The sequence below is a fragment of the Asterias amurensis genome, chromosome 4, assembly GCF_032118995.1.
Source record: "Asterias amurensis chromosome 4, ASM3211899v1".
Classification (NCBI taxonomy): domain Eukaryota; kingdom Metazoa; phylum Echinodermata; class Asteroidea; order Forcipulatida; family Asteriidae; genus Asterias; species Asterias amurensis.
In genome coordinates this window covers 18,377,465-18,404,152 of record NC_092651.1, presented here as the reverse complement: position 1 = coordinate 18,404,152, position 26,688 = coordinate 18,377,465, and the positions used below count along the sequence as shown (strand labels likewise).

General features: G+C 38.8%; 3 protein-coding genes across 4 annotated transcripts in view; all 3 read right to left on the bottom strand.

The window, feature by feature from the left end:
* LOC139936232 (kelch-like protein 8) overlaps positions 1–12,058 on the bottom strand; it is a 61,519-nt gene extending 49,461 nt beyond the window's left edge. The window contains exon 1 of one of the 2 annotated variants that reach the window (XM_071931013.1): positions 11,424–12,058. In XM_071931013.1, coding sequence (XP_071787114.1) covers positions 11,424–11,566 — 143 coding nt within the window. In that variant the 5' untranslated portion in view covers positions 11,567–12,058. Of the gene's footprint in view, positions 1–2,169; positions 2,247–11,423 lie in introns of those variants that run through there. The other variant, XM_071931014.1, reaches the window with a different exon arrangement.
* Positions 12,059–15,209: 3,151 nt separating this feature from the next.
* LOC139936442 (microfibril-associated glycoprotein 4-like) lies at positions 15,210–17,675 on the bottom strand. Its single transcript, XM_071931260.1, has 3 exons — positions 17,640–17,675; positions 16,287–16,563; positions 15,210–15,469 (listed from the first exon to the last, which is right to left on the bottom strand). Exons 1-3 carry the CDS (start codon positions 17,673–17,675, stop codon positions 15,210–15,212), a joined length of 573 nt encoding a protein of 190 aa, XP_071787361.1.
* Positions 17,676–20,696: 3,021 nt separating this feature from the next.
* LOC139936580 (microfibril-associated glycoprotein 4-like) lies at positions 20,697–26,273 on the bottom strand. The gene is made up of 5 exons (XM_071931422.1): positions 26,136–26,273; positions 24,070–24,339; positions 22,810–22,979; positions 21,713–21,992; positions 20,697–20,935 (listed from the first exon to the last, which is right to left on the bottom strand). The coding sequence occupies exons 1-5, from the start codon at positions 26,185–26,187 to the stop codon at positions 20,697–20,699; spliced, it is 1,011 nt and encodes a 336-aa protein (XP_071787523.1). The 5' UTR covers positions 26,188–26,273.
* Positions 26,274–26,688: the final 415 nt, after the last annotated feature.

The window sequence follows — 26,688 nt, the reverse complement described above, 5'->3', positions numbered from 1 at the left end:
GTAAAAAATATGTTATTAAAATACACAGACTGAGAATCTGACAATAACATTTCTCAAATTCAAATTTTTTTTTTTTTTGGGGGGGGGGTGAAAACTGTTTCCATAACAACATTTCTTCAAAAGGAGCAAACGTTGGTCAGATTAGATGAACTAAAGCAACAAGCTAATATCACTCCCGTTCTTTCCCACAACTATCAGCACATTTTGCCACCGGAGTTGAAAACAAAAAAATCTATTTAATTTTTTGTCCTTGAGACTCCCGCTTGATTTGTTGGTTGTAAATTTCCCCTTTTTCATAAAAAAAAAAACCCATTTAGGAATCTTTGCAAGAGTTTGGACGACAAGGCAGGGAGAAAGAGTTCACTGCTACCCAGGGTACTTAACCTGTGGTACCTGGTACCCATGGGTAAGTTTTACCCGGGACCCATGGGCACCCTACTGCAGTCAGCTTTAATTTTTAAAATTGAGCACGGGTGCAATGGGGGTTCTTAAAAAAACGCGGGTTAAGGAGTCTGACCTTCAAATAAAAACCATAAAATTTTCCTACAAATTCTCCCTATGTATAAAAGAGTATTTCTGACCGAACTTACATTAAGCACGTACTTTTTGAGCTGGTTAATTCAAAAACTGAAGGAACATTAGTTCGCGTCATTAAAATGTCTACTCAAATTCCCACAGGGGGACATAGAAGAGGGTAACAATCCTCACAACAGAGTCGGTAGCAATTTACTCTAAGTTAAAGGAAAAAATCCCCAACTTTTTTTGTACAAAGACTTTGGCCTGAGTAAAAGAGAAAGACTCTACTAGGGTTGTAACATCAGGCGTTTAACTATTTTTTGCATTTACATGATAGGTCCTTTGGGTTTGTAAGGAGTTTGCAACTGCCAATAGTATATACTATTATTTTTTAGCAAACACTCTGTGCTGCCATCGAAATAAGCATCAGTGATTTTTTTTTGTTTTTTTTTTTGAGGGGGGTCTTCAAATGATGTTTTCTCAACAGCATATTAGTCTCAAAAATGAATGTTACATCTGTGAGCTTTTTCAGTTTATAATGCATAAAAGTTGAAATAAAAAATTGACAGAAGTTTTGTACTTTGCTTTAAGATCTTTGAGCATAATTCAATTTATTGGGACTAATCAATGAAGTTGAACCGTATTTGATGAGGTCTCGCATGAGTTTGATCAAGACCATGAGGGCCAGATGTTGAAGGGCACTCATGGGACACCACTGTAACTTGATGAACTTGCATGGACTTAACGAATTTCAACCCAAGTCCTGCAGTATACACCTTCCAAAGCAAATGACTGTTAGCCATGTTTAACTACAACTTATTCATGATGTTTTCCTTGTCACCAGTTTGCTGGCAAATAAAATGAAATGAAAACACTTTTGCCATTTTTGCACTTTATTTTTACCTTAAAGGCAGTGGACACTATTGGTAATAATTGTCAAAGACTAGCCTTCACAGTTGGTGTATCTCAACATATGCATAAAATAACAAACTTGTGAAAATTTGAGGTCAATCGGTCATCGAACTTGCGAGATAATAATGAAAGAAAAAACACCCTTGTCACACGAAGTTGTGTGCATTTAGATGGTTGATTTCGAGACCTCAAGTTCTAAACTTGAGGTCTCGAAATCAAATTCGTGGAAAATTACTTCTTGCTCGAAAAGTATGGCACTTCAAAGGGAGCCGTTTCTCACAATGTTTTATACCATCAACCTCTCCCCATTACTCGTCACCAAGTAAGGTTTTATGCTAATAATTTTTTTGAGTAATTACCAATAGTGTCCACTGCTTTTAACCCATATTCAGTCCCGTAGTTCTCAAATGTGAGTACTACTCGAGTACTGTGTTGATAGAACTTGTACTTGCACTACTGGGGGAAATGTTTATGGACTAGTGAAATGACATTCAAACTGGTTCTGCTGGCTTAACACTAAAAAAGGTTAAGGGCATTCCTGACATGGGTGGGGTACATACCTTAAGTGACATGTTTATTTGCGATTTATAATCAAAATTTAAAGTAACATGTAAGCCTTCGGCTATTTACCCCCCAAATCAAACCGACTTATTTATAGAGAGAATCAAAGTTACTGCAAATGATACAAATTGAACTTGAAACCATTTCACTCTCACTGCCAAGGATCCACTAGAAGCTTACCTCCGCCTTGTAGAATGTTGTTGTAATCCCAGCATGGCTACGTACATCAAAAGCCACTTGCATAGAACAAGAACCAACAATCCCTGCCCCTCGGCTGACACAAATCTCCAATTTTGACCAAAAATGGGTTTGACAAGATCAGATGTTTTGGGCTGTGTGCTTCCTCAACTGAGTAGTTGGAGTTGACAGCGTTCCCGAACAAAATAGATATCTCTCGAGTCGCCTTTAGTCAATCAGACAGAATAAGTGTAGTATCCAGGAATGTAGCAGCTTTAAGAATAGTCAACTTAGTAGAATATGTTCCACAGAAGGAAGAGATGGTGATGTGAGGTCTCGGATCAGCAGGAGGGTCTCATTCTTCTTAAATCCAAGGTATCATCTGGCCTCCAAAAAGAGGAACACCAACTTCCCTTCTTAATCCTCACTCATTGTCCAACAATTCTTTGGTCCACTGATTATTCCTTTACCTCCTTATTTTAAACCCCCCTCAGCCCACTGTGAATTGTGGCAGGGGGCCTTAACATACACACATCTCCCCTGTCAACTGTTTATCCATGCAGCCATTCTGGTGCGATAGACCGTTGAGAAGAGCTAGCCCAGAAGAGAGGGGAAGCAAATCTCATCTTTTGGGGTGTTGGGATTAAGATAGAAGTAGTTTAATCCATCCTGTTGATCCAGCAAATAAACAGTAGGTAGGAAAGGCACAGATTTCTGACCCATCAAGCTCTCTGTTTACTTGAAGGAGGGGGGGGCGCAGTCAGGTCCACTTGAATATCTTGGATTTGGAAGGCCAGGCTCGGAGTCATCAGCTGAAACTATTTCACGCTGCTCTCAGTTCCAAGGTTCTAATCGCTAACAGTTCTGCAGACTTCTATGATTTCCTTAATATTTTCTGTGTACTTCACTCCAGGAAAGTCATCTACTTTTCGGTTGATGGTGCGATCCAACTATTGGTTTCAGAAGGCCAGATTCTGAGTAATCTTAGACCAGATCTGAAATGTACTTTCGTGTAGCTGCAGTCTATGGTTTTTGTTCTTGTCCTTTCACAATATCTTACTTCACTCATGCTTCACTGTATTACATTCCAGTCCAGCGTCCATGATGGCTAGTAGTTATCACCAAAAAGGCTCAAGAGTCATCTCAGTCCAGCACTGCTGTCCAGACCAAAAGGAATTGTTCAGGAACTTAAAACTCAAACTCTCTTCGTAGGTGACCGGTCTGTTGATAAAAGCCTCACATAATACCATGCATGATTACACAAAATTTCATAAGCTGTACAGTACAGCTGGACAAAGGCTGGTCATTTTTATCTCAGAAGACTTGTAAGAACACAACTCTACCAAGGATGAAGACATGGTACACCCAGTACAGAAACACCAACCATGATCTTCTGACCCCTCAAAGAGTTCAATAATTAAACCATGAAGTGGTGGTATCCACAACCAGATATTCTTACCACAGGCAAGGGCAAGGCACTCCTGGAGGAAAGTCAGCAACAATGATGATGATGATGGTTTTTTTGAAGACGCTGTGAGTTAATGTTTGAGGATACAAGATACCTCCCCACAGAGTTTTATCCACCAAAAAGGTAAACACTGACTACCAGTTATCTCATGACCTGGGGCAATGTCTTAAACTTCTGGCCTTAATGGGAGTTCCAAGATCAGGCCTTTGTATTATGGATACTTTGAAACACCATGACCAAATGAGACTATCAGGAAAATTCTTGAAATAACAAAATGGTAGATACAGCAGGGGGAAAGCACAAACAAGAAAACAATCAGTTCAGATAAAGGAGCATAGGGGCTAGTCCTTTTGTTTCACTGTGTGTAATATTGCGTTTGACAGGTTTTTTTTTTTTTTCCAGCTGCTGTGTTCATTTGGTTGGAATGGACTAATCAAGTTGACCCAAGGAATTTTCTCCTTAAAAAAACCTACAAAAATAAAAGGATTTAAAAAAACCTAATTATGCCAGTTCGCACCCCCCCCCCTGAAAAAAACCCTCAAAAGCCACTCTTTGAAAGGGGTAACAAGAAATTAAAAAAATTCAAGATGAATGTAACTCAGAGAGCTGTAGGTAGGAATTGACATTCCTCTAACATGGAATAAAGCCGTTGGAAAGGCTTTCTGTTCTACATCTCAGCAAAACAAGAGTGGGCAGGTGAGAGAAAGCAGAAGGCCGTGGTTCACATTCAAACACCCTGATAGGAGGAACCGCCTCAGACACACTGGTGGCACATTTACCATAAAAACATCTCCTGGATTCTTGTGTTGTTTAAAAAGACAGGTACAAAAAGTCGTAACTTGAAACATAATTATCCTTCACAAACTTTCACTTCCTAAACACAAATATTTTTCCTGCCACAAAAGTGAAATAGATAACAAAAGAAATCCGAAGACAGGAAGGAGCGTGTACCAACTTCAAACAGCTATACCAGCAAACAATAACTTTGACAATACCTCAACTTCAACATCAATACTACAGAGTGCAAACAGCAGCTTTCATTTTCAGAGTATTGTCTTTGCTCGACGCTAAACCTAATTTCCTTCCTTCCTGAACTTCAGAACTGAGCGATAAACAATAAGTATTTCGAAAAACAAAGAAGGATGACACCTTTTCAACCGAAGGTACAAACTGAAACAGGACATTCCTGTTTGGCAGGAAAAGGGACCCAATTTTAGGGGTGGGTGTGAGGTTGTTTTACAGGTTACATGTTGCATGACTCGAAGCGCCCTCTTGTGGCAGGACATACTCAGTGTTCCAGCAGTTCAGCAGGCCTGGTAAAAAATAGTTTTGCCCTTATAAGAACAAAGGGGGTCGTGTTTGATTCTCCATGTGGACTCACACCACATTAAATATGGATTTGTAACTGTATACAGTGCTTTTAAACGCCTATCACACTTTGGTGTACTTTATGGGTAACATACAAATAGTACAACACCAATCACAACCAAAAGTCACATGTAAAGAAAACACATTAGTCAACGGGAACCGAAACTTAAAGGAACACGTTGCCTTGGATCGGTCAAGTTGGTCTTTGAAAATCGTTCTGTAACAGTTTGTTGTAAAATGTATTATGGTTGGAAAGATATTGTAAAAGTAGAATACAATAATCTACACAAATATGCCTCAAATTTGTGCGGTTTTCTTTTTACTCTGTCGACTAACACGGTCGGCAATTTGTGGGAGTCAAAATTTTGACTCCCATAAATGACCGACCGTGATAGTTCGCGACGTAAAAGGAAAACCGTGCAGTTTTGAGTGATACTTGTGTGGATCAATATATTCTACTTTTAAAACATCTTTCTAACCATATGCATTTTATAACGGTTTTAATAGACCAACTCGACCGATCCAAGGCAACGTGTTCCTTTAAATTAGTGGAATGTATTTTACATGGGTAATGTGATATTGACAGATAAACATTTATTTACAAACATAAATCTGAAAACTTTTGTTATTTTTCTGGCTTGGACATAACCGTTCCGGATCTATCTCAAAAACACGACCACTTTTTTAAATGAAATTTTAACAGGTTAGTTTTATTATATCTAGGATCAAAACAATCGTTCAAAAAAACATACTTTTTAATTATCTCAAAGAAATTTTCTCATGGATGTCACCCACAAGAAATTCCTCCTTCTTAAGCAAGTACATTGTACATACCTTCTTCTTCTACACACAGCAGACATGGTTGTGAGATAAGACGTTTAAAAAATTCAGCAGAAGTTTCAACTCCCTTGATCCATTCTCACATAAACTTGTCAAAAAAAGTTTTTCATCAAAAACATAGGAGACCCCAAAATATCTCTCCTCATCGATTGGCATCTATGCTCCAAATCAATTTATATCTCACAACAATGGAATTATATGACAGGTCAGTTTTTGCATATTTAAATCTGCCGATGAAACTCTTCGCGTGACTTTTAAAACCCTTTTTGCAGGCATCATAAATTGTGCGAGCATTGTTTTGAGCAAATTAATAAAGTGACTAAATAGACACGACCTCTAAAACTAAATGTCCATGATTGTCATAAATTTTAACACCCGATTGTCTTGGATGATTAAGAACGATTAATACTTGAAGACTCATCTTTTGAAAATGTCCTGCGGTGACTAAGTTCAAAAACATGAGAGAGGGTTCAATGTAATAAAAGAAAAAAGTATTGCACATACAATAGATAAAGTAGTTGACAAGTATTTTCAGGCCTGATACTTCACGGAGGCAACGGAGGCGATTGCCTCCGTTGCCCCTTGCCATTGCCTTGGTGCCCTTGAAATGCTCCAGTAGAAATTTACAATTTCCTCATAGAGTGCCCTTTGTCAAAGAGAAAATGCCTTGGTGCCCTTGCCCTTTCAAAAACGAAGCATACAGCCCTGTATTTTACTTTAAATGGACTGCACATTATTGTTAGCATAAAAACTTACTTGGTAACAAACAAAGGAGAGCTGTTGATATATATAAAACATTGCGAGAAACGTCTCCCTCTGAAATATGGGTTTTTTAAAAAGGTTATTTCTAACTGAAATATTAGAAGGCCTGTGCACATTTTTCAGGCATCTGAAAGCACACAAATTTGTGCAACACGGTTGTTTTCTTTCAATTTCATTATTCAACTTTGACAACCAGTTGAGCCCAGATTTTCACAGATTTGGTGACTGAAATATTGAGATACACCAAGTGAGAATACTGGTCTTTGACACCAAAGGTGTCCACTGCCTTTTAGACAAATGAGATAATTCTCATCTTTGTGCAACTTGTTCAAATAAAAACAGTTCACAATTTACAATCGGATTCTGGTCTTTGTAAAATAAATTTGAGTCTGGTAAAAATGTTTGCGTGGAATTTTATCAGAAACATTCGAGCCCTGCCTTAGGCATAATGTATTATGTGTCTGGAAAATACGTAAATAAAAAAGTGAAAACTATTCCAAAAACCAAAACTGCTCTTCCCCTTAGTTTGTTTTCAAACTGTGTCAAGTGACACTCTCAGAATGAACACGAAAGTGTTCCAGATGGATAAACCACCATTAAAACAATATTGTTTTATTAAAACTCTAAAAAGTGACTCATAGGTATTCACCGTTACAATGACCTTCGTATAAATATGCAAATGACCCTTATAATTGTGATCATTTTTTTGTACAACTATCAGGCGGTGCATACGTACTAAAAAAATATGCACTTTACATGGTCCACATGTATACATGCAAATATGATGCAATTTTAACAGGCCTGAAACTTAACGAAGGCAACATAGGCAATTGCCTCCATGCCCCCTTGGTCATTGCCTTGGTGCCTTTGAAATGATCCAGTAGAAATTTACAATTTTGTTGATAGGGTGCCCTTCGCCAAGGAGAAAATGCCTTGGTGCCCTTGCCCTTTCCATGAAACGAGGCATTACAGGCCTGGTGGCACCATGAAAGTGTAAATCATGCTCTGAACCAAAACTACACAACTTGTTAGCCTGATGTAAAAAATCATCTCCGAAACCACTTCCCCAGGAGCATGACCCCCGATGATTAATAATAATCTAGCAATAAACAAACACCTACATGTATCAATTTAATAAAACCCAACCTCCATCCCACCTCCTCCCATTGGTAACTCTGATGATGATTGACATTAACTGATTCTCTAATTGACCCCTGACAAGTTCATTAGCTGGTCAAAGATTATGAGGAAACAGTTTTTTCTTATTTATTTCCAGGTGTCAGTGGTAGGGCATCAGACTGGGGGGTAATGTCATGGAGTGATGGTTGGCGCCTGCATCCAACACTCTCATGACCTCCGTTGACCTTTCCCCCTTGGTAGGAGGGATTATAGACACTTCCTGAATCCTGTGGATGTGGTCTAACAGATGTGTGTTTACAATAAAGGAGCCTACTGTACAAACTGTTGATGTAAAGGATCTTGCCTACACTATACATAGCAATAATTACAGACCTGTATGATAGTAACTGTACACAATTTTGACTTACATTTCACAGCTGTTTCTATGAGTAGAAACATGCTGAGTTTAATAAAAGAAAATCGATGTATATTGCAAAAAAAAAAAAATGGTTACTCCACATAAGATAACAATTAGATAAGGCGCTATTCCATCAACATAATTAATAAGGCACATAAAAGCAATTAACATTAAAAAGGTGAGTCTTTAGAACTTTACGAAATGTACATAAGTTAACACATTCCAACCAAATCATTGGCCCAGCTACAATGAAAGCTTTTTTACTTTGAACTTTGTTTGCTTAGGAACATTCAAGTGAGTGATGTTAACCAGGGCCCTATTTCATGGCTCTGCTTACCGCCGAATTCTGCGCTTACGATCGCGATTCTCCGCTTTTGTGCAAGCGCCGAATTTCTGCGCTAGCCTTGAAAGCGTAGAATGCCTAGTAACGTGAAGTATGCACGCGCAGAAGCCCAAATTCGCCGCTAACCCGTGAAATACGCTTGCCGTAAGCACGGAATTCCCTGCTTCCGTAAGCGCCGATTCTGTGCTTACGGTAAGCAGAGCCATGAAATTTGGCCCAGTAGGCAACCAGTCAGAGCATAGAGTACTCTATGGTCAGAGTCACAAGCAAACCACAGAAAGAACTCATCAATTCAAATATTGTTCTCTACAAATGACAAATGGCGAGTTAATTTTGATTAATGTCAGAAAATAATTTTGCTTGGTCACAAGCGATTTCTCAATTTGACCTCGTCAGACCATAGAGCATTGCTGTTCCAAAAAAGACTGTAAGCTTTTGTGTAATGTTTACACACAATACAATGTACGATACAGCAAACACCCATTATGCGATTTCAAATATGCAGCACTTCCTGAAAAGAGATCTCTTTACATGATTTTTACTCCAAAAGTTACAACACAATTTACTTGGTTATAAAAGAAGTGTTTTCATTTGTTACCCCCATTTGAATTTGACAAAGGCTTTAGGTATGATGCCTTTCTCAGGCATCTGAAGAAAGCACACAATTCTATTCAACCACAGTGTTTTTTTCCTTTCATTTTCTTGCAACCTTCATGACCAATTGAGGCAAAAATTGCCCAGGTGCGTATCTTGTATAAAAGTGGGGATACTGAACTTTGCAAAGAATATAAAAAATAGTTCAAAGTCTCACAGTTCTTTTAACAGCAAATTGGAAATCATCTATTATAGACCTTATGCATTGACGTCATCCAGCGCCATCTTAGAGGAAAAACGGTTAAACAATCGAGACGCACAGATTTGTACACGCGGCGCATAGTATTGGCCAATGAACAACCTCCTTTTGACCTCTAGGTGAGGGCGCCCTACTGAAATGACGTCATGTGCATAAGGTCTATTATTGACTTGTGAACTTTTATCTTCTGCTCAATTTGATATGGAGAGTCCCAGTACCCGTCAAATTATTCTCCCTCAAATTAAAATAACCCTACACTGGTGTTATTTTCAAAATTATCTTGAAAAATCTCCCAACAACTCTCTGCAAATAGGACCATTTATTTCAGGGCTAATGTCATCCAAAATACCTCAAGTTGGAAGTCAACAATCCCTGGTCACAATATTGGTCATTTTGTTTACACTATTTTTTTTTATTATTTTTTTTTTTATTATATTTTTTTGGGGGGCGGGGGGCTCTCAAGTCTGTCTATATTTAAATACATTATTTTGAGGGCCTACCAATATAATAAGGCCAATGCTCTGTTTTCTCCTGTTTAGTGGGGTGCATCCTTAATTCTCAATTATGGCTATGATTTGTAAGAAAATGGATTCCTGGAAATGAATCACTTAGCGCCTTATTTTGTTTACAAAGGGAAGTTGGACAAGAAATAAGAAGGATAAACTTTACTCATAAACACTAGATAAACTTCAGGTTACTTGTTGATGGGTGTGTTAAGTTAAGAAGGACTTCCTTCCGCCATGGAACACAAACCAATTAAAGACCAACGCCTCACAATAGGTGTTAAGTTAAATTGACAGTGGCATTAATATTTTTGGGATAAACTGTCAAAAGGTAGTCACATGCGCGCTCATGCATGCAAGTGATTTTTTAGTGCCTGCTACTTTTTCTTAGACCATGCCGCCACATTAAGTTCTGTCAACTCACAGTTTCAGCTTTCCATAGAAAATACTGTCACAGCTCATTTACTAATTCACTATGTACAATAATTTAGTGTGAAATAAGACGCAGTAACAGTGGCTCTGTACTCTCTTTTTTATGAAAATAAAAAATAAATAAAAATTTGCATTAAAATTTTTTTTTATGCATACTAGAAAACACAAAAATGCAAATTTAGGCCTATGTCAAAGTAAATTAACTGAGTACGGAGCCCCAGTTAATAATACGGGGCCATTTTTTACTCTTTCGCTCGAGGATCTGGTAAGTTTTTGTATTTTTTCTTCAAATTATTTCCTCAATAGTGTTTTGAGTGATATTGTAGGATTCATTAGACATTGAGGATCAAGTTCGTATTTCTAGAATTTGTGTCATGTCATGATTTTCAAAAGTGGTAAAAATGGAGCAAATTTGCTGACTAGCTGTCGAAATTGTACGTTTTTAACCATTTCGCCCTGCACACATTGCGTTAGCTTCGTAACCCTCCGGCTACGCTGTCGGCAGGAGGGTTACGTTATCGCAACTAGTGAAGTGTGAACTGTGATTTTATCGAGTCAGCTGTAAAAAAAAAACTGAGCCAAATAACTCTTTTTTTTTTATCCATGCATGTTTATGTTTGAAGATTGTTTGTTGGTGTTTTGCTATTTTGTGAGATATTTCGATAGTGAAAAAAAAAAAAAAAAAAAGTTAAAACATTGATTGTTGAACTGTTGAGTGTTACTGTTGAACAATGATTGATTGTAATCTCATCTGTCAAAATGTAAACAAAGCAATTTAATTTTACAAAACAAGCACGTGGGCCTTATTTTTCCTTGCACCAGTTGCCAGGTTTGCATTTCGGGCCCCCAGCCGCAACCAAGGTGACAGCCGAACAAAGCTGAGCGTGTGAAGGGGGCCGATTGTGGGTGGAAGGGGGGGGGGAACGGTCGGTTGATGAGGAGAGGGGAGAGTAAACAAAAACTTAAGTTTAAAAGGGACAGACAGTTCAGAAACCCGTGTTGGATTTGGAACCATAACCTTGCAGCAGAGTTAACTTCACCCCGTCAATTTTGACTCCCTTCATTTGAAGACCATTGCAATGCAAATAGGGGCTTGAATACACTTGTATTGTCATCTAAACAATAGAAAATGAAGTTTTAGAAACGCTTACCGTCGTAGAGGGAATCCACTTCCGCGGTCACGGCCGTGTACAAAGTTTACATGGTTTCGTCTTAACTGGTAATCAGCATGGTAGCATTGGGAACCACGGAGAGTATAGGAAAGCTTCCTTAACTTCTTCAAAAAATCCTTCATGGTGAAGCCCACTTCTGCTCGCAGTTTATCAAAGGGAACAATTTCTCCAGTAAAAAGCTGCTAGAGTAACAGCTTAAAATGTTTCTGAGCAGTTCTGAGCTCCAAAAGTTTACAAGTCAGTCGTTTATATGCTGTTTTCTGCAGAAGAAATTATGTCGAATTTGCAAAATAGTGAACGAGCTGGTGCTAGTGATCACTTTTTTAACAGCAACTTAGGGAGTTTTCGTCACCGACGTTGTGAAAATCCTTTCGTCGAGTGAAGGCGCTGTTTACTTTCCTCCCAATCGTGAAGGGTCCAATGACATAGAAAAGTGGGCCACCAGTACGCGTGTGTTGAGAATGCTTCAAAGTTTGGTTTCAAGATGCATGACAAGTTGAAAGACACTTTGCACAGGATGTGAGACAACCGCACTCTAGTTCCCAAACATAAACAGTGACCGTGGCGCTCGTCGTACAGACATCACCCTTCATTGAGAAACGTGCCCACTGCAAAACTATGTTTGGTGACGTCGTCTCGATGAGCTCGAATGAAATTTTTAATCAAATTTCGCCAAGGTCCCTTTTCGTCGAAGGCCCCCCTTCATTCAGAAGTCACGTTGCGTATTCACTCACTTTATGATGCCAAGCTTGTGTAATAAAAGGCTCCAAAAAGGAGCAATGGTCCTTGGACTTTTTTAGTTGGGTTTGACAAGCGCGATCGTCACGGGCAGCTAGCCCCGTCGGGTTACCCACTGGCCGTTTCCTCTGAGGCAGTTATCCCTTCCAGGTAAACAGGTGTCTGTGTTCCCGATCGACGAGGCCAGTTTAAGGCTGCTAAGATTTCCAGTCTAAATAAACTTTTTTTTCTGATACGTGACTACCGGGTGACACTCACTTTCTGGCTGACATAAAAGAGTAATCGTCGTGCTTCAAAACTTCCAGATTGGTAGAAGTTTTTTTAATAAACATTACAAAAATATAGTGACCTGCTTTTGTCAGAGGGGCCACTTCTCTCCCAAACTCCAAACAAATAATCGCCTGATTTATGATGGAAGCGGCCGACCTCCATACACACCACGCCCACACACTATTTTGATGGTTTATATAAAGGATTATAAATACAAAAAACCCTTATTCAAACATAGTTGATTTTTGGGCGAAGTATACGGCGTCACCGTGAACTGTTGCCTTGATACCTCAAGCGATTATCGTGCAAACATGGAGGTAAAAAAAAGGTCTGGGACACAATTAACGCGGTAAATTGTATGATATGAAAACAGTAAAAAGTAATATGTCCGGCTGTTGCAAACTGCTAATCATTCCTACCAATAAAGGACCTACAAGGCATAAGTGCAACATTTTACGGTTAACGGTCTGACTTTTCGACACTATCACGACTGGCTGTGTCCTTTCAGGGCCACCATACTATAAGTAGGAGTCTTTCTATCTCGAAGAGTTTTTTTCTTTCTAGCAGAGTCTTTCTCTATAGATAGAGGCAGTAGTGGACACTATCGGTATAATTACTCAAAATAATTATTGGCGTAAAACCTTACTTGGTAACGAGTCATGGGGAGAGGTTGATAGTGGAACACATTGTGAGAAACGGCTCCCTCTGAAGTAACCTAGTTTTCGAGAAGAAGTAATTTCCATATGAATTTGATTTCGATTTCGAGACCTCAGATTTAGAAATTGAGGTCTCGAAATCAAGCATCTTAAAGCACACAACTTCGTGTGACAAGGGTGTTTTTTTCTTTTATTATTATCTCGCAACTGTGACGAGAAATTGTTGAGCTAAAATGTTCACAGATTCGTTATTTTATGCATGTTGAGATACACAAAGTGAGAAGACTAGTCTTTGACAATTACCAATAATGTCCAGTGTCTTTAACCTTTTAGAGAGACTCTATAAAAAAAGTTAATGGCCTGATGCTAACCTTATAAGGTTAGCATCAGGCCATTAACTTTTGTTGTTGTTGCAAATGTTGAAACCGTAATAGGTTGGTGGCCGTAGTTTTAGTGCGAGACGGGGCGGGGCTTAGCAGCGTAGGCCTACTGGTTCTTCATTGATTCCGATAGGCACCAAAATGGTTGTCACACCATGCAAACCAAAACCGATAGGCAACCACCTGATGATGGGCAGGGCCTTCAAGTTTGAAACGTTGGGTAAAGCTCTGCTACTTTTATCTTTTATGAACCACAAACTCACTCAAGATATCTATTTTTTTCACCGCAAGCTTTATCTTACTAATTCTGTGTATATTAAAAGATCGTTTTTGGATTTGAGTTATATAACAATGTTCAAATTCGTGGTGGAAAACTTCCCGGTCTTGAAATGGGATTGTACTGTGAGAAATGGGTAAAAATAATAAATCTTGACATGACCTCGCGAGTCCAAAATTCGATGTTTGGAATCAGTGAAAAAAAACATAGGGCAGATAACTGATCGAGCGAAACTATCATGGTTCACATAATTCGTGGACTGGTTTGACAATGTTATAACCAATGGTGCACTGGTCTTTGGCAACAATAAATGGTGTCAATTATTATATGCACATGTAATTTTAACTGCAGATGCACTGTTTGCACTCCATCAACCCATCAACTTATTGTGATAAGAATTAATGTCGATACCAAAATAATCTAATCTAATCTAATCTTACTAATTATTCATGTTTTAAGCTCATCACATCAAATTATCTCAGCACAATGTACACTCTAAGCTTGAAAAAAAAATAAAAAAATAAAAAAATAAACACTGACATTAACAGTCTTCTGCATGCTAGATTGATTTGCAGTCTACTGGATTTTACATTGCTTCCGGTGGATATAAGGTTTAATTTTTATAACTTGAGAATTTAGAGTTGAATCGAATGGATCTGTATCACGCGCGCCATGCAGAGCCACACGAACTGAAAACTTACCCCTGTGCGGTGCGGAAAGCACGCTGTAATTACCTTGCTGAAAAAACATTGGCCGAAAGTTCCAGACGTTCCCATCATTTGGTTTTGTCTCTTGTCATTCCCTTAGACCGCCTTATAATTCTCGCAAATTTTGGATGTAATTTTCTCTTAAATTTTGGCTCCAGATTTGTCACTGGCCGGTGCCATGTGCCTCTGGGGTCCTAATTAATATTAGACTAGCATGAAACCGCAGACAAACCACGTTGGGTCGATGTAAGTTCATGACCGGGTCATGGTTTGAAAAAAAGGGCTCACAAAGTGTGACGTCAGATGTTCGGGCTAGCATTTGCTTTGCGTATCTGCGAATGTAGAGGGCGCTGTTAAGAAAAAGGAACTCCACCAATACATTTTTTGTTTGGCAAGAATGTTTGGAAAATACCACACGAAATCACATCTAAAAAGAGAATGTTATTGAAATGGTTAGTTGTTCGACAAATTATGGATACATTGTGATGAAACTAAAATTAATAACTATAAGTGCCACACCCTCGTTCAATAAAGTAATACCGGTAAAGTAAAAAAAAAAAAAAAAAAAAAAAATCCAAACAAACCATTCTTGGACTTTGATGATCCATCAAGGGGTCCCATTAACAACCAATCGTCGCTCGTTACCAAAAAAGGTTTGTATGCTAATATTTGAGTATGCCTAAGATACTAAACGTGTCCAGTGTCTTTATACACATTTACAATAAAATCTCGCCTTCTTAACAACCATCCACACATCTTATCTTCATTTCAGTTGCTTTGAGGGATACGTATTTACCCATCCATGGTGACCAGTACATTCCCTGGTGGTGTTCTACTTCGGGGGTGTCAGAGTACCGTCCGTTTAGATTACTCGGTGTGTACGAGTCCGAGCAATGAGCAAACCACCAACTGCCACTCAGCAACTCGGCACAATTCGCGACATCGTCGTCGTTGTCAATGTCAAACGTTGAGAACGCTTTCGATTCAAAACCGTCACCTTCAGAGGTTTAGAAGAAGAACAACAAAAAATCAGAATGATTTTCAACACATTTAAGCATAAGTTTCTATACCCACTTTTTGTTTAACCTAAAACATGTTTAGATGATTGTGTGTGTTTGTCCTGCAACATGTGAGCAAGCGTCAAAATGGTAACCACGTTTATCATTAACCATGTTAAACTGGTTTTTGAAAAAGGGGTACAATAATTATGTTTAAACTCTATAAGCACAGTTTTTACAGTGACGGGATAAGCGTAGTTATTCGAAGTGACATCTTCCAAAATACGTTATACTACCTATACCACAAGCTTTTGTATTTAGTAATCACGTTAGCTTCTTTAGAGACACCGGACACCTTTGGTAATTCTCACTTGGTGTATCTCATTATTATGCACAAAATAACAAACCTGTGAAAATTCGAACCCAACTGGTCGTCGAAGTTGCGAGATAATAATAAAAGAAAAAATACCCTTGTCACATGAAGTTGTGTGCTTTCAGATGCTTGATTTCGGGACCTCAAAATCTAACTCTGAGGTCTCGAAATCAAATTCAAGTATTTAAATGGAAAATTACTTCTTTCTCGAAAACGTTGTTGCTTCAGAGGGAGCCGTTTCTCCCAACGTTTTATACCATCAACAGCTCTCCATTGCTCGTGACCAAAGTCAGTTTTTATGCTAACAATAATTTTGAGTAGTTACCAACAGTGCCCAGTGCCTTTGATTGCCATTAATTTGCAGAGTCATTACCAAACGAATACAGACCATTTAAAAGTAATGCGTACGAACCAAGGTTCCATACGGCAATTGTTAGCATTACCAGCATTATAATCGGTACTTTGTAGGGCGTAACCAGGGTTGATCTCATAGCTACTATCTTCGCCTTTGAAGATTAGATGAGTGTATCGAGCTTGAGCAACAGAGTCGTCGAACGCAGTCAGAGTCACCAGTAGTTCATACTTCGGACCTTGGGATGTTATCTGGTAGAGCTTCTCGTTTCCCAGCCAGAACTCTCCGTTTAGATCTCCAAAACCGTTTTTGTAATCGGCCCAGTTCTTGTTGAAGTCTACCGATCCATTGAAGCGTTTTTGAAATACCTACGGAATGTTGAAACGAAGATAACTATTTGATAATTAAAGGCACTGGACACTGGTAAAGACCAGTATTCTCACCTGGTGTATCCAAACACTATGCATAAAATATACTGTAAACAAAAATCCGTAAAATTTACGGTGCTTTACTTACCTGGCAGTTAGGGTGCCAGGTAAAGTGCAGAAAACTTCGATGTGAAAGTTTTGCAAACAACCCCTTCAAGGCACAATATTTACAAAGCTTCCACTGTGAAATTGATTGCACCTTACTTACCTGGCACCCTGTAGCTGCCAGGTAAAGCACCGTACATTTTACGGATTTTTTTGTACAGTGAACAACTGTGAAAATTTGGGCTCAATTGGTCATCAAATTTGCGAGACTGGAATACTGAAAAAAAAAAACGTTTTTGCGTTACTTTGTGTGCTTTCAGATGCTAAAATGTTTCGGCTGAAGTCTTTTGTAATTATTTTGAATGAGAAATTAACTCTTTCTCAAAAACTACGTTACTTTAGTAGAGGGAGCCGTTTATCACTTCGTTTTATATACTATCCACATATCTCCATTGCTCGTTACCAAGTAAGTTTTTTTTATGTTGATAATTGCTTTAGGTTCGATTACGACCGGCCGACATTTTCCAAACATGCTAAACGAGCCGTCACTGAGAACAATTAGTGATGGCCTCGAAAAAAAACAAATTACCCATGAGCCGCGGACCAGCCTATATATATCCAAGTAGAGAAGTTGTCGCTGCAGGAAAATTTACGATACGTATATCATCATCATTTAGCCTCTAATGGGTGTATTTAGCTCTAAAGGACAAGATAAAGGCAACAGTTGTCGATAAATCCAAAGAAATAATCATCAACGAGAAACATAAAAATGGCGTTTGGATGGTGACATAAACAAATAGGAGAGGACACGTTGGTTGTTTAAATAGCAAGTATTGTTCTTTTAAGCTATCCTTCACGCACTGAACTAGACACAGAAGCCCAGATAGCGAAACTGCATTTGAGTCAAATAAAAAATATGGCCTGTTTTATGGATATTATGTAAATGATGGAATTATACGCAGTTGTATTACCGTTGTACTGAAGCCTCCATTTGATTGGATGACCATGGTGACGTAACCGGGTACTTAACCCAATTTTCTGCACGAGGCTTTCAAATGCAAACGACACGTTGATTTGAGATCTTTGTCAAAAGTCGATATTTGCCGAGAGACCTTCCAAATGGAACGGTACAGTTGTACGATTCTCTAATCTTCCTCACGCTACCTTCAATTGATGGGGAAAGGCTGTCTTTAAAATCAAGGTTTTTGATTTCGCTAAAGGCAACAGTGGGCACTAGGGCTATTGCTAATAACTCAAAATAATTGGTGTATCTCAACATATGCATAAAATAACAAGCCTGTGGAAATTTGATCTCAATCGGTCGTCAAAGTTGCGAGATATTAATGAAAGAAAAACATAGGTGTCGCACCATGGTCACACGAAGTAGTATTTCAGATGCTTGATTTCGAGACCTAAAATTCTAAATCCGAGGGCTCGAAATCAAAATCGTGGAAAATGACTTCTTTCTCGAAAACTACGTCACTGCAGAGGGAGCTGTTTCTCACAATGTTTTATACTATCAACCTCTCCCCATTACTCGTAACCAAGAAAGGTTTTTGTGATACAAAATTATTTTGAGTAACATACCAATAGTGCAACTGAATTGATCTTTGATACCCTTATATTTTTCACAGAAACTGCACACTGCACTTTATTATTCATATAGTTTAATTCAAAGATGAGGCTCATAAACTGTTTTTTTTTACATAGATGTTTTTTTTAACATGAACATCCTTGATGTTACTAGGCAACCAATTTCATAAAGCTGTTTAGCAGAAAATTCTGCTTAACAAATTTCTTGGCTGAACAAAACATGACCGGGGCATCGGTTGCAGCAATGGTGACTGTTTGGTGTTTGGCTGGTAACCTATTTTTTTGCTAAGCAACTGTTTTTGAGCTTAGCAAGGTTTTGTGTTTGCAGGCTTTATGAAATTTGGCCACGTAGAGTCTTGTCTACCTGGAACTACCCTGGAATGGTCAATGTCACTTTTCTGTGACAAAGTCAACACTAAAAACTCGATGTTTAGATTCAATGACGTCATCATTAATGTCAAATTCCTTCGAAAAAAAACGTGAAATATTAATAACAATCACACACAGAAATTAAACATTTATAAGTTAATACGATATTAGAAAATATAAATAAGCTGTTGCAAACTGCTTAAACCAACCAAAACGATCAGTTGCGATATGAATGCAAAACATAGAAAATGGCCAGACGTATCGACCAAAACAGAGTCTTTCTCGAAGGCTAAAAAATTTGATACTATTAAGATTTGATATAATTATTGTATATACAACAGTGACAAATGTGGTGCAATTAAATTGCATTTCATGTTTTTATTATAGATATATACGTTCGTACATGCGTGCCCCTTTAAAGCGCGTTTATTCTATGTGAATCATTCGCAGTGCCGGGTCCCGTGGGGTCTGACCCATTTCTGTGTCATTGTGATCCAGACATAGGTCAAATTAACGCAGAACCCCGTTAAAATCTCATTAAAAGAAACACTTTCATAGTTAGCCTGACCCAGAAGTGGTCAGCCCGGGTCACTGGGACACGGCAACCGGATCAATTCTGTCCGGGAATCAATAACATATTTCCTTTTAAACCAATATTATTTAAAGGCAGTGGACACTCAATTAATTATCACCACAAAACCTTTCTTGATTACAAGTAATGGGGAGATGTTGATGGTATAAAACATTGTGAGAAACTTCCTCTGAAGTGACGTAGTTTTCGAGAAAGAAGTAATTTTCCACGAGTTTGATTTCGAGACCTCAGATTTAGAATTTGAGGTCTCGAAATCAAGCATCTGAAAGCACACTCAGTGTGACAAGGGTGTTTTTTCTTTCATTATTATCTCGCAAATTCGACGACCGATTGAGCTCAAATGTTCACAGGTTTGTTATTTTATGCATATGTTGAGATACACTAACTGTGAAGACTAGTCTTTGACAATTACCAATAGTGTCCACTGTCTTTAACACATAAAAACGAAATCCTACATCATATATATATGTGCAAACTCAGAGAGCTTCTTACATAGCAAGGATAGTTAATTTACTACATTAAAAGTTTACAAGATTTTAAGTTAAAGTTATCAATGCTTTAAACGCGTTACTGGTGAACTGACGGCATCTAAAACTAAATTTCGGTTTGCGATTTTCAAGATGCTTGAAAAAAAATGTAAGCACTATCGAATTTGTTTTGCAAAAACGTAGCACATCGTGAACTTTAAGATCAAGTATTGACCAAAATCTAAAAGGCCCACATTCTATAGCTCAAATTTTGAAGGATTTTTGTTCTATTTCCTTCATCACCTCCTAGCCTGTTCATGGCCTTAGATTGCACCACAGAATATCTAGAATGCAAACAATTTCGGGCCCCTTAAGCGGGCCCCGGATTCCACGCCGTAAAGGCTTTGCGCTCCGCGCTCGCATGCTCCATCTTTGACAAAGTTTGACCCCAGTAAAATGTTGGTCTCAATCCGCCCTTGTTTTGAAATGCCCCTAAAAAAATGTGCCCCCCCCCCTTGTGCCCCCTAAAAAAAATAACCTAGTTACGCCGCTGTATGTACATGTATACATGTTCATGTACGTATAGGATTTGATTGCGAATTTTTATGTGAAACGAATGCGAGGTCAAAGGTGATTATGAACTATGGCTCAACGCAATTATGCACGAAAGTGTGACATCAGAATGTATCTGGATATCAGACAATTACCTCAAGGTTATCTATCAAGTGTCGCAATTTCAATAAAACCAAATCATTGAAATTGTTCTCAAATTATAAGTTTTTACTCTAAATATCGAATTACTCTTAATTTGCTCGCAACTATTTGTAGAATCCCCACACGAAAATATTGAAACAATTAAACTTATATGTAATGATATTGTCCTAAACAATAAGTAATTTAGTTTTTTTGCCGTACAACCAAGCAGGCTTAAAGGCTGACTCGTGGCGTCACAGAGGGCCAGTGGAGTATTCAACTCAAATTCACAATAAGTTAAATTCAAGACATTCTTAACAACCTTCAAAACATCTTATCTTCATTTCAGTTGCTATTAAGGATACGTCGCTACCCTTCCATGGTGACCAGTATATTCCCACGTGGGTGTCAGAGTACACGCCATTTAGATTAGTCGGTGCGTCCGAGCAATGAGAAACCCACCAACCGCCACTCAGCAACTCGGCACAATTCTTTTCATCGTCGTCGTGGTCGTGGTCAAACGTTGAGAACTGTTTCGATTCCAAACCGTTACCTTCAGAAGAAAGTTAAAGAAACTTTTTTTTCAGATTGGGGGAGACTGGACGGGACACAATGCTATTATAGGCCTTTACTTCTCGGGGAAATGTGCGTTGCTCCTTTGTGTACACAACTTTAGAATTGGCAGTCTCCAAGGGTTTAAGTAACTTTGAAAATGTTTACAAAATGATGTGAGTTCATCGCAATTCAGAGTGACATACTGACAAGTTTCGTTATCAAATAATTTCTTTCTTATTCAGTCCATGACATGTCTAGTTTAAAAGAGAGAATTGGCCTAAAAGATATGGGTATAGGCCTATCTAAGAAGCGTTGATATTCAATCAAAAAGGAAATTGAGTTTTACCTTTTGACCGACGCAAACATTTATTCTTGGAATGTACATTGTTCTTATTATTCCATGGCACAGTATTAAAAGTTTTGCTCTGAAAGATTGTTAAATTATCAACATTTGTATACACAGTTTTAAACGGGAGGTTAGAGACCTTGTACTCTTAACTTGCATAAAGACCCTATCTTTGGGGAATTGGGAGCATAATAACACTGAATTTGGCATTATAAGGAAACAAGAATCCGATATGACAGGAGATTCTGTCCTCCGGAGATTCTACCCCCCATACGGCGAACTGTGTACAAACTATACTTCTGATAGCGCCCTCTTTTGGAACATCCTTATTCAGCCCACGTTTATTTTCCATAAGGAGGGGGGGGGGGCACAGAATCTCCGGCGGACGGTTGTCGCTGCGACACCGGCAATCGGTGCGGTTTGCCTTACCAGCGCTGACGGTGTTTTCTGGGATGTCAAAAATACCAGTGTTTATCTCATAGTTATCCTCGTCGCCTTTGACGCTGAAGTCATTGTACCTAGCTTGAGCATCAGAGCCGTCGAATGCAGTCAGAGTCACCAACAGTTCATACTTCGGACTCTGGGACGTTATCTGATGGAGCTTCTCGTTCCCCAGCCAGAACTCTCCATTTAGGTCTCCAAAACCGTTTTTGTAATCGGCCCAGTTCTTCTTAAAGTCTACAGATCCATCGAAGCGTTTTTGAATCACCTGTAAGAACGTGGAAACGAAGAAATTTCACTATTCAGTTCATTCATGGCAGGGAATTCTAAATATTTATTTGGGCATACAAAAATGATATGCTTTTCTAGTGTATCCTTTTCTCTGACCTGGTGCAAGGACGATTTTAAGTCACTTGATACTTTGATCGGCAATTAATGTTTTCCATATTATTTTTGCTACTGTAAGCATGAGGAATTAAAGAAGGCATCATCGAGTCATTGAAAACAGAAGTAACGGCACGTTTCTTCATCTTTGGATCACTATTATCGTTACCGCTTTCACGAGGAGGCAATTTTACCCCTGCAGCAATTGGTTCATATTTGGAGTAACACTTTTTTGAAGTCAAAATATCTTTGAATTCATAGTTTCGGAGACTGTTTGCCATTACACTTGACTGCTTAACATCCGTGAAAGTATAGAGATCGTCAATCATGCAAACATGATTTAATTTTTATGAAGTTTAATAAACGAAACTCCCTTCCCCTGAAATTCCAACCCCAGAGAACTCGAACTTGGCACCGTATCCGCGCCAATGTAACAACAAATTAATGGCAACTCGAAAAGTGGTTGTTCGCGAAAACTAAAAAAACTGTAAAATTTGTGAAATTGTCCCTGTTGTAACTTGATGTCAATGATAACTACACAAATAACTTTTAATGAAAGTTTTTTGTAAAAACATGCCAAAATTTGCTGTAGTGTTCGAGCCGAGTTCCTGAAAAAAAAAACATGTAAAATAAGACGTGAAGGCCTACCATCGAATGAATTGATACCGTTTAAAATATAAGTCACATTGTAAAACACTTACAATGTACCCCTTTTCTGTTGCCATATCGCAATATGCATCGAATTCGACCCCGTACGGTTCGATGGTGTATACTCCGCTGGTTGTCTGACCCTTATTAAAAGCATCCTGGCAGTCTCTATACACTACCGGTGCTAGAGTTTCCCTGGTGGTTGGCAAATCGGATGTCTCCGCTATAAAGATAACAAATAATACGGTTTGAAATTCTACTTCTAAAACTGTGAGGCCTTTCTCTACAGCAGGGTAATGGGATTGTTTTTTCAGCTCGAGTTTGAAATGCTAAAATGTTGCCTATAGGGGCGTTGTCACGCGAAGCAACTTTAACAGTATTATACTTAATCCAACGGTTCTTTTCAGAACCACCCAAACTCATTTTAGAGATAATTATTACATGGTGTTACCGCAAACTCTTACAGTATTATACTTGGACTCTTGGAGGCAACTAACTGCAGCGGTGCATGTACTATATCAAGGGCCCAATTGGTCGTCGAAGTTGCGAGATAATAATAAAAGAAAAAACACCATTGTCATACGAATTTGAGCGCTTTCAGATGTCTGATTTCAAGACCATAAATTCTAAATCTGAGGTCTCGAAATCAAGTTCGTGGAAAATTACTTCTTTCTCGAAAACTACATCACTTGAGAGGGAGCCGTTTTTCACAATGTTTTATCAACAACTCCCCATTACTCGTTACCAAGTGAGGTTTTATGCTAATAATTATTTTGAGTAATTACCAAACGTGTACACTGCCTACAACACTGTGGTCAACAGGGCCACTTATGTTCTATTGCACATGAGTATTTTTTCAAACAGTAATTTACGATCATGCATTTTCCTTTCCAGTTTTGTTTCTTTTGTCGTGGGCGAGCGAATACAAGCACCGGATCCAACTTGGCTCTTGTGTTTCTGATCATCAGTGTGGGTTCGAGTCTCAGTCAAGACACTTAACCAGTATTGATGCGTTCTTCGGATGGGACGTAAAGCCGTAGGTCCTGTGTGTTGTAAATGCGCTTAACAGAACCTTGTGCATTTATTGGAAAGAGGAGGGGTTCACTCCGGTGTTCCTGCATGGTTTGATCGGCAGCATATTGCACCACACAGCACCTTGTAAAACCATTACATGGTGCCATAAGGAAAAGATCGCATACTGCAAAACTATGAAGGAAAACATTGAGCACTTTGATACGCCCATAGGGATGTGAAAAAGCTCCGTATTATGAACATATAACATTATATTCATTAGAATTTATCATATGACATACCCTCAGATGTTGACATTTGCGTCGATTCTCTTTGCGTGCTTTCTTCTGGGCATCCTTGTGATCTACGGAGTCCTTCAGCGTTCATTGGTAAGTTGTCGATGTAGACAGGTTTGTCCTTTCTGGGCGGCGCATAATGAGAGTTGTGTCCACCCAGCATGAGTTCTGTGCAGGAACACGGATCACCAGGCGGGAGAACGAACCGAACTCTGCCGCCAAAAGATTCATCTGGTTCCGTGCCCAGAACACACATACGAGCAGACACCAAAGTCACTGTTAACCAATGAAATAACAGCCGGAATTTACTCCTTTGAACTAATTCGGGAATTTTGTACATGGTGGCCTTGAAGGGACACCGAGACTTATATAAGTACTATGATGCCGATTTATGCAAATATTCCCGACTCCCCGAAGTCACAAAATTAAATGTGAAATTTCATTGCTGGCTCGGGCAGCGACGGTACCGGTTATGTACGCCACGATAACTGGAATTAAAGGCACTGGGCACGTTTTGTAATTGTCAAATTTAACCTGGTGTATGTTATACACACCTGTGAAAATTAGGGCCCCATTATTGGTCATCGAGATTTGCAAGAGAATAATGAGAGAAAACACCTTTGTTGCAATACTAAGTGTGCTTTTTCAGCCGAGGTAGGTTTTCTAAGTGAGAAATTACTTATTTCTCAAAAAAATACATTTAATTGCCTCAAAGAAAGCCGTTTCTCACAATGTTTTATGCTATCAACAGCTCTCCGATCCATTACTCGTTACCAAGTAGGTTTGTATGCTAATGGGTAATGACCAATAGTGTCCAGTGCACGTTTAATGACTCTGCGGCCGATTTCACAAAGAATTAAGACTCATCTTATCTCGAGATAGGACGAGTAACTCGTCCTAACTTTGGATTAATTTTAAGGTCTGCATGCTACAGTGCAGGGTTGGGACTCATCCTAAGTCCTAAGATTAGTCCTAAGGTAGGAAGAGTTTGGTGAAATCGACGGCTGGAAATTAAAAACAATAACAAAATTCATAGGATTATGTATCAGGGATGTTGAGAAACGTTTCACTTCGAATTACTGCGGTGCGATTACGAAAAAAATCCCACTTATCCGTCATTTTTTGAATCCGAAGCGTTACTGACAGTAAGGTTTCTCAGATTGTGTATTCCAATTGCAGATTATTCTTCCTGCGTGGAAATAACCGCTCCAGATTTTTGGCAATAATTTTCACAGATTAGTTTTATTGTATGATATCAGCAATATATTGAAAGAAACAGTGGGTTCCAATTACCAACCGATACAATCCCTTTTACTCGCCGCAATGCACATAACAGTAGGCCAATCTAAAAAGGGCCAATATTCATGGCTTTGCTTACCGTAAGCAAAGAATCGGCGCTTGCGAAAGAATGGGGTTATCCATGCTTGTGGACGTGAAGCATATAAACTCAAGGGCAAAACACAAAACGAAGGAAAAGAGAGACTAAGCTACTCATTTGGAGATGCTATCACAAGTTTTTGTACTCTCTAATGCAAAAGAGTGAAAAGGCACTCTTTGAAGAGCCATATTATGGACAACTCTTTTTCGAGTGGTCTTCCACCTCTAATTAGATTGAAGATTGCATTTTGAGTGATTTTTTACTCTGTCCTGGAGTGAAACCCCTCTAAAAGAGTGAACTAACCACCACTCTTTTTAAAGAGCCATAATGAGGGACAAATCGAAATGTAAAGAGTGGTGTTTTTTACTTTTCCTTGATAAAAACAGGAGTACCAACCAATTTTTCTTTTTCTTTACAAATATAAATTTTCACGTATTGTGCCTCCAAACGCGAATGTTAACGCCGCCGTCATGCGACAAATCACGGCTCTGCAAACCATTAACGGACGCATTGGCGTGAAATGTTTAGGCTTCGCGTTGAAAAGAAAATGAAATTGTTTGGGAAATGTAATTATGAGATTAGTATTATAACAAGTTATTCGAAATAAAATATTGCCTATCTACGGGCATCGAATGTTTTTTTTAACTCCAATAATGTAGGCCTACCTACTTTACCAACACGTCATACTACGTACCTGTCACAAGGCAAATTGCACCGATGACATTCCACATCCAGCCGATTCCCATGTTTTACAGAAACCGATCGCGATAAAGGCAACAGTTGTCGATAAATCCAAAGAAATAATCATCAACGAGAAACATAAAAATGGCGTTTGGATGTTGACATAAACAGATAGGAGAGGACACGTTGGTTGTTTAAATAGCAAGTAGTTTTCTTTTAAGCTATCCTTCACGCACTGAACTAGACACCGAAGCCCAGCTAGCAAAACTGCATCTGATTCAAATAAAGAATATGGCCTGTTTTATGGATATTATGTTAATGATGGAATTATACGCAGTTGTATTACCGTTGTACTGAAGCCTCCATTTGATTGGATGACCATGGTGACGTAACCGGGTACTTAACCCAATTTTCTACACGAGGCTTTCAAATGCAAACGACACGTTGATTTGAGATCTTTGTCTAAAATCGATATTTGCCGAGAGACCTTCCAAATGGAACGGTACAGTTGTATACGATTCTCTAATCTTCCTCACGCTACCTTCAATTGGTGGGGAAAGGCTGTC